This window comes from Salvelinus fontinalis, chromosome 18 (assembly GCF_029448725.1).
Source record: "Salvelinus fontinalis isolate EN_2023a chromosome 18, ASM2944872v1, whole genome shotgun sequence".
Taxonomy (NCBI): domain Eukaryota; kingdom Metazoa; phylum Chordata; class Actinopteri; order Salmoniformes; family Salmonidae; genus Salvelinus; species Salvelinus fontinalis.
Window position 1 is genome coordinate 14,113,113 of NC_074682.1, and position 8,640 is coordinate 14,121,752.

At 40.9% G+C, this 8,640-nt stretch overlaps 1 protein-coding gene across 9 annotated transcripts in view; it reads left to right on the forward strand.

The window, feature by feature from the left end:
* The window catches only part of LOC129815017 (forkhead box protein P1-B), a 207,103-nt gene extending 199,165 nt beyond the window's left edge, over positions 1 to 7,938 (forward strand). For 8 of the 9 annotated variants that reach the window (XM_055868274.1, XM_055868270.1, XM_055868265.1 and 5 more), the window contains 3 exons: positions 249 to 318; positions 551 to 717; positions 3,409 to 7,938. In XM_055868274.1, coding sequence (XP_055724249.1) covers positions 249 to 318; positions 551 to 717; positions 3,409 to 3,547 — 376 coding nt within the window. In that variant the 3' untranslated portion in view covers positions 3,548 to 7,938. The remainder of the gene's footprint in view (positions 1 to 248; positions 319 to 550; positions 718 to 3,408) is intronic. The other variant, XM_055868271.1, reaches the window with a different exon arrangement.
* The last annotated feature ends 702 nt before the right edge of the window (positions 7,939 to 8,640 follow it).

Consider the following 8,640-nt stretch of genomic DNA (forward strand, 5'->3'; position numbering starts at 1 on the left):
GACCCCCCCCCCACCTCCTGCATGCTCCGCCTCTGTGTTCCCATCAATGCCTCTGTGTTCCCATCATGCCTCTGTGTTCAGCTCTTCCATCATACACCATGCTTTTACACAACCTGCTTTCATCAAACTGTTTTGTCTTCCTTACAATGAATTTAAATGATTCTGTGTGCATTTGGGGATTGATAAAACTGCATGGAATATATTAAATGAATGATGAGCATTTTCTAAACTAAAGTTGTTTTCTGCAGAAGTCCAGCATTAGTGAAGAACATCCAGACCAGCTTGGGTTATGGGCCAGCTCTCTCTGCAGCCTTCCAGGTAAATGTGAATAGTGACTCAGTCTCAAGCTCTCTGGGCGTTCACCACTTTACCTTTTAACCTTTTCCTGTGAGGGAAAGAAAGGCAGGAAATAACAAACACAACACTGTGTCCACCTCCTATTCCTGGTCATTCTTCCTTGTTTTGGATGTACGGGTGGTGGGTTGGCAGGCTGAAAAGTGCTGACAGTTTTCTTCCGTTTCACTGTTTTAACACTGTGCATGCTTTTCAGGCTTCAATGGCAGAAAACAACATACCTCTATACACTACTGCTTCCATTGGAAGTCCCACCCTCAACTCCCTGGCGAATGCCATCCGAGAGGAGATGAACGGAGCGATGGACCATGGAAACAGCAACGGCAGTGACAGCAGTCCAGGACGCTCTCCCTTGCCAGCTATGTGAGTGGCTCCTTACTTTTTATCTACACTATTTGTTTAAGACTGGAGGAAAGGAAATAGTTTCAGCTGGTCACCACTGATTCAAATAGATCCCACATATAATGGATTTTGATAGAACATTTAAATATCCACCCAAATGCTTTAGAGTTTGATATTAAATGTCAATGTTATACTAAATGAACAGTGGTAAAAAGGATTATAAATAAAGAGAGGATGATATTGGCGCAGTTGAATGAAGGGTCAGGGCACTGTGGCTGCAGCCCTCCCTGAAAATGGAAACTCCACCTTCTGGGAGGTTTTAAAGCCAGGCAAGGCCGGGAAGAAAAGACCGAAGCCCTCTGTTATTTCAACACAAAGTTTATAAACTCTTCTTTATTACGGTTCAAAAATGTGTCCTGCCATCTGCTGAGTCCAGCCATAATCACCTCTTGAATTTATTAAAATACTTACAAAATGCCAGAAAGAAAAGTGACAAAGCTGCTGTCTCCTCCACACTGAAACATGACCTCCAACACGTTCAGAACCCTCTGAGCCGTCGAAAGAAAAACAACAAAAAAGCATAATTATTCTAGAAGAAATAGTCCCAAGATTCCCATGTAGGAAAGCTGTGGTCGGCCTGGAAACCGCAGTTCCCTATTCACTTGTTGTATAGGAGTGTCTGCTAAGTTGTTTGAAGCCTAAAATAATATGGGGCAGGCAGCATCGTTTCCAGATGTGGGGCAGACCACCGATGTGCAGCTCTGCTAGATTTAGGGATGGTCCCGTAAAACATCAGAGCTAGAGGGAAGTTGTGCCGGAAAACAAAAAGGTGCAGTATTGAGCTTGTGGCGAAATGGAGAAAAGTGCCATCCCTAATCACTGTGAACATAGCTTTGGGCATCGCTCTGGAACAGGAAAGGCAGAGACAGGATGGGTGTGCTGGCCCAAAGGCTGCCTGTGTCTCTCTCCCTCACTTTATCTTGAGGCTGATTAAACCCATATTCTGAGCTTTTTCACAATTACTCCGTGTGGATAAGCTTTATACGAGTACAAAATTCGTCAGAGCGTTCAACTTCAGTGCGTTTGCGCAGCGCCACATTTCTTCTATCTTCTATGAAGCAGCACGCCTTCAAACAAACGTTCAGGTTTACTAGCTAGCACCCTCTATCGCTCTCAAGCCGGCTCCCTCTCTCCTCTCTGTTCTCCAAGAGATGCACCTCACACAATCTACAGACTCGCAACATCCTCGTCCCACCCGAACCAAACCTGGCTCACAGCTCTTCACCTGGTGTACAGACATCAGGCTGACTATGGAGTGGCCCAGGCCTTACATGTGTTGACCAGCTGCCTATCTCACAGCCCTGCATGGTGTTTGTCAGAGTTAGGCTTTTAACACAGAGAGGAAAACAGGGGCTGTTCTATTTTACAGGAAGACTATAATCAGGTATCCAGCCTCAGCCAGCTAATTAAAAGCAGAGTGTGGAATCAGCATGCAGTTCAATAGCATAATAATAACAATTTCATGTTTGCCCTGCAGCTAGGGATTGAGACCTGAGGCGATGTGACTTGTGGAGTTACTTTGATCTGAAACCAATAGAAAAGCTGACTTTACTTTTCTCCCTGTTTTGTCAGCTCGTTTGTGTTGAACTTGTTTTCAAGTCTGTGGGTAAATAAATCTAATTTGTGTAACGTTTGTGGGTAAATAAATCTGGAACATGCATGTCACTGGTTGCTGGAAATAAATGTATACAGTTACACATCGCCATATTATTTTTGAACGATATTATATCGATATTTGACTCCGTGTATCGATTTCTAAAAATAACAATTGAAATGGTTAGAAAAAGGGAAAATATCCCGCAGCTGCTCATAATGTATTACCTTTTTCCCTCCTCTCTGCGCCTGTGGAGCCTCCTTCCCGTGCGCTTTATTCCTGCAGTGTTTCTGTAATGAGAATTTGGCAGATCTCATCTCTTTAGCGCCTCCTTTGCCCAGGCAGTGGGCTAGGTTCATGTTTTGCCTTGTTTACAACTGACAGCGTTATTATTCTCGTAAGGGCTCTGTTTCTTATCACAATGTTGTGTTGAGTGTGCCTTTCTGCTCTGCTCTCGCGCCTTCCTGCCAGTGCTTTTCTTCTCTTATTGACACTTGGGTGAAAATATGCATTAATTTTGGAGTTTAAAGCATGTATAGCGGTGTCTGGTCGCTGTGTTTGCTTGAAGTTGATTAATGATAGAAGCTGGCTCGGGGTCATCCTCTGGAGACCCGCCTCGCAGGTTGTGCATGTTAACGAGTAGGAAGGGGAACACACAGCACGCCACTGATCCACCGCCACCAGGAGGCTGACAAACCCCCCACTCGCTCCCTCCGCAGAGTCCATTCTTCTCTCTCCCCGTCGCATGTTGTTAATCTTCCTCATTTATCAATTCTAAGTGAATACCCTGTTGTCAGCTGCTATGAAAATAAAGCCTGCCGGTTTCCTGGGATTGGAATACCTCAAAGGAAGGTGAAATTATCATCGAGCCCAGCCCAGTGAGGCCCCTCTCAGAGATTCATTAGAGCCAATCATTTGTTTTTGTTTCTAATTTCTGAATCAATACATGTCTGTGCTTCTGTTTTCGAGAGAGAATGAAAGGTTCAACAAGGGTTTAACCAGCTAAAGATAAACTAACTGGACCATCCCCTGTCTGTTTGTGTTCTGTTTCCACGCAGGCATCACATTAAAGAGGAACCGCTGGACCCGGAGGACCACGAAGGCCCCCTCTCCCTTGTGATGACGGCCAACCACAGTCCAGATTTCGGTCACCACAGAGATTACGATGACGACCAGGGCCACGATGACATGCTGTAAGGCCAGGCCCCCAGAGGCAGAACTAACCTTAGTCATCTGTGAGATGCCACGACGTCACAGATACAAGACTGCAGTCTCAGCCCTCTGATGACAGCTATCAAATGTTTCCAATTGACTTTTAGTGCCATTAAATACATAGTGAAAAACACAAGAACGAGAATACGTCTCACTTGGGAGTATTTTTGATTTATATCTACTTTTTTGGTTTAAGTGAACGAAAATATGAAGAAAAAAAAAAAGAAATTTATACTCAACATGCATTGGATGGACATGTTTGGTACTGGGGACTTCTTGGTTAGTGTGGTGATTTCAAGTCCAGGATGGACTTGGACCTGCACTGTGCAGCCAGTATGGACTGCATGCAGCCCACTCAACCACACTGAGCACGGACTGCTGAGGGATTCTCTGTCTTTTTCTCTCTCACACACACACACACACACACACACACATATGCCCATAAACTCAAGAGATATGGACTGACATTTAATTTACACTATGTGTGTGTGTGTGTGTGTATATATTTTGTTCATTGTCACTGCCTTCAAAACTTCATTGGTTGGCTTCCATCTAGGGTGGGAGGGATGTTTTTTGGTGTGTTTTGAGGGTGAGGGGTTTAAAATATAAATATATGTCTTTTTCATTGTTCATTGCTCTTTATCGCATTTGATTTCTTTAACTGATCAGACCTCATGCCCGTGCTGTGGAGATTCTGTATGGTCAGCACTTGATGAATGTTTATATGATTTCCTTTCATGTTGTCTCCATGTTGTTTTTTACATGAAGCAGAATGTCAAAATACCAAGTAGTATTTTTCTGTCATTTATTCCACATGCTTCAGAATGCCACCTCCCTGACATGTAGCCCATCCCCACCCCATCCCCCCAAGCTCATGAAGTCCATCTGCAATGCACTACTCGTAATGAAGGCTCTCTCCACGCATCAATGAAGTTTAATTTAAGATGGGAATGAATGACAGAGAAATCATGCAGGTTATGATTTATCCTCATGAAATGATATTTGAGAACAGCCCTTCACGGCAGTGCATGTTAGCTGCATCCAGATTTCTGATCATTCGCAAGCTCCCAGTTTTAGAAAGAAAATGAAATGTCAGGTGTGCAGGACAAAGATAATATTTTAGACCAGCTAATTGTGATTCCTGAAGACAACTGTCATCGTAGATCAAACCTGTCCAGTTTTCCACACTGTAATTTCACTCATGGAGGGATTGTTTGGCCATGCTTGAAGATATCAAAGTGCATTCCCTATAGTTGTCATGTTTTTTACCATATGCATGACCAGTTGGCTCTCTCAGTTTTGAGTGATTATTAATAATTACACACATCAGATTAAATATTAATGTCCTTAATTTAGGGATAATCCCAAAACGGGCAATAAGATCTGATCATTGCTTCATTCCAGTATTTGTCAGCCATGTTACGGCCCCAGACGCCCACCCTTACACAAGGGAACTGATGATCTGGCACAGTCAGGAGTCAACATCAGCAGAACCCAATGACCAAGGCAGAGTAGTGATGTAGGCCCTGCAATAGAGTGAATGGGATTGATGCAGGGACTGTGAGGCTGAACACAAATGGGCTTGATCCTAGGTTTGGTATATTGATATGAAACGGAATATGCTCGTACAAAGACTCACAAAAATGACTTTTTAAAGACTGCAACCACTTTGCATTTTTATTTATTATTATTAGTTCAGTTTTTAGTTTTACTTTTGTATTTAGTTGTTGATGTGTCGGATATCTTGTTCTGTGACTACCAAAGATAAACTACAAAGTAAAAACGATGTTCTCTGTTTCATGCAATAGCAGATAAGGCCAAATATCCTCCATTCTCTCCCATTGGATGTGACAGGATCTATTGATGGAGTATAGACTCAGCTTTGTCAAGCCAATGGCTGATTTATTAGAGAGGGCGCTCCTCAAGCAGTCGGACTGTCATTACCTTTAAAGCCAAAGGGGTGTCTTGACGAGTACAGTAGCTGCAGGACTTTGCAGTGACCAAAACTTCAAGGGAGATGCAGTCAGACAAACATTATGACCAAATTAGGGTAGCATGGTCTTTGGCCCAATGAGAGGGAAAGGGATCACTCTGTCCATCTATCAGCAGCAGATTACTGTGCAACATAAGGGGATGGATAAAAGGAGATTATGATAGTAACGATGCTGATTTACCAGTAGACAGGAGAGCTTTGCAGAGAACAATGTGAAAAGGATTCTTTACTTCAACTGGACCACACAATGATTAAATATTTTGTTTATTTTTTATTCTTTATGAATTTGTACCCTTTCCAACGATTGTATGCCACTCTTTAGTGAGTCCTGCTATCTTGACGGGATTCTACTGTTCTTTGTTAACATTGGCAAGGCTTTATGATTGTGTTTAGTTTCTGTCAACGTATTACTTTTTATATTAAAAAACACTCCTGTCAACTAATAAGCTGGGTACAAGGTACTTTATGGCAGTTATTTGAACATTTCATCATGCATTTCCTATTACTAATGAAAAGGGCAATCTGTGGTTTTCAGAAAATGTATTTAATATCCAATAGCAGGCAGCTGTGGGATGGGTCAGTAACAGCCGGACTGGGATCGTGAGAACAACTCGATCTCATCCAAAGCCAGTCTTTTGCTGATTTGCTTGGTATTCTGAAGGGGGAAAAGCTGGTAGATTAGAACATTCTCAGCATGTGTAGCTTGACATTACTAAAGATAACAGCATGAGAAAATTGTTAGTACACAGACCTCAGTTCAAACCTATAGGGAATGATTAAATTAAGAGAAAAAAAAAATGTTTTTCGCTCAGTTGAATTTAGTTGTATGTCTTGCATGTGTAGTCTAAAACTGTAGTGAGTGAAAAAATATTTTTTTAAGGCAAAAAAAATGATAAGAATACTACATTTGAGCTTGTTTATCTTGAGGGTCTCACATCCTTTTTGCAAAATCAATCCAAACCTCAGGCCTTTTTTCATTAAGAAATCACCTAACTTTATTTGATCCCATTTTTCACAATCTATTGTCAGTCGCTTGGTCGTGGGCTTTACAACAGTAGGTTGTTAGTATAGCCTTGTCTTTTTCTTGTCGTTTTCTTTGCTTGTTTCTTTCAAAGATCAAAAATACATGTGTGTTATTCTTTTTGCTTTATCACAACTGCTTTGTGTTAACTATAAAAAAGCTTTGAAAAATTGCTGTATGTATTGGAATAGCAAACTGTACTGCAAATGTATTTTACTTAGTAATCCTTGCTTTAAAAAGTCATACATGCAGACATCTGTGCGAGATGGGCGGGGCAGGGTGGGGGATTATCCCAGATTTTGGATTTTAAACTGTAAAATAGAAAACAGACTTTTCTCTGTTATCATTGACCTAAGGATTTTGTACAGATTTTGTTCTTCCTTGTGTTAAGCTGTTTTTGATACTTCCTTTTGATGGTCCAACCACTGCCTTCTGTGGCTATATGTTAAACATTACTGCTCGGAGAAAGGGCAGACAGGTATATTTCCTCTACAAGACTGAGGTATCTTGCATGACTATTTCCAGGGTCACAGAGATGAGAAATAATAGTTAAGTGGTCAGTAATAGTGTAAGGGTGTATCAATCTAATGATATTTTATATGAAACTAATAGGAAAAATAAGAAAAATATGCAGTGCCAAGATGTAGAGAGTATTTGTTAAATGCTTTGTTTTTATTCCAGAGGAATCGATTAATTCATACATACATCATCAGTGATGTCATCATCATCAGTCCATCGTCATTAGGTGAAATACATACCGTTTTTATTTTGTAATATTTTTATCTCAACTTGTTTTTTCATGATAAGTAAAGCCAAGCACATCAGGTAGCAGTCTTAAGTGGAGCACAAAGGTTAAAGGTTAAACGTTTGATGTGAGTCAGACTGTACTCGTCCTTGATATACTGTATGTTGAATTTTGAACGAGAAATATCAACCCAAGTCGAGTAACCTTTTGACCTTGCTGTGCTCTGTGTAGGTGGCATCAGATTCCCCCTCAAGACACTTGTGGCCATGCTAATTTGCCACGGTTCCATCAATCATGATCCACCCCACTGTCGTTCACCACTGTGTTGTACCATCATCCTCTCAACCCGTGCTTCTGGCGGAGGGAGGGAGGGAAGAGGGTACAGCAGAGCAGCTGTCACGGTGCTTTAATGTTTCAGCAGTTAGGTTAGTTTTCTGTTGAAGCTGTAGTCTGTAGTTTTCTGTTTTATTAACTAAATATTCTGCTCATCACCTTTATCATCAGTCTGTAATCTCCTCATCATTCCTGGTCTGTCTGATGCAGAATATTCTGTTGTACAGTCAGTCTCGATAACTGACGTAAGCATTCTAAAAATGCAATAAAATGCTGGTTGTTCACGTTTGTTTCCTGAAGTCATTTCTTACTTGGTTGAAATGGTAGGGATCTGCATACAAAAAATACTGAAATCATAGTTGCCTTGTCCATGTGTACCAACGCAGGACGCAGCAAACGAAAAAGGCCACTTGATCATTTATTTCCTCATGTTATCTTGCCATAGCAAATGGGTACTTTATACTCCAAAAATCTCCTAAAAGCGATTGCACCTACACTATACAATGATTTTTTTATTTTTATTTTTATTTTTTATAGGTTAGATTGTCACAGATACAGGCCTGTTTGTCACCTTCTGCAGGACTTCTGAGTCTGTGATAAGGACCACCACTATCATATCAGCCTCAACATTAAATTATCTTGTAATTAAAAATAGACAGTTAAACTGTTCTAACATCAATTTAGGTAACAGCATTTGATAAGCTATAAATTGTAACTGCATTAAAATTCCAGAAATATTAGCGATATGGATTTCTTGATGGGAATTAACGCTGATGACCAAGACTTGCTTTTTTATGACGGAAGCACAGGTCATGTTGGCCACAAAACAGGAGACAGAGATCAAGTCTAAGCACTTTTAATCTTGTGAAACAAGCAATTACAAATAGCTGCATTGATTCGTTAAAAAGCTTTAGGTGACATAAATTGTTTCTCGCTTAGCTTATTGCTCCTATACATAAATGTCACAAGTATATTATTAATTAAAG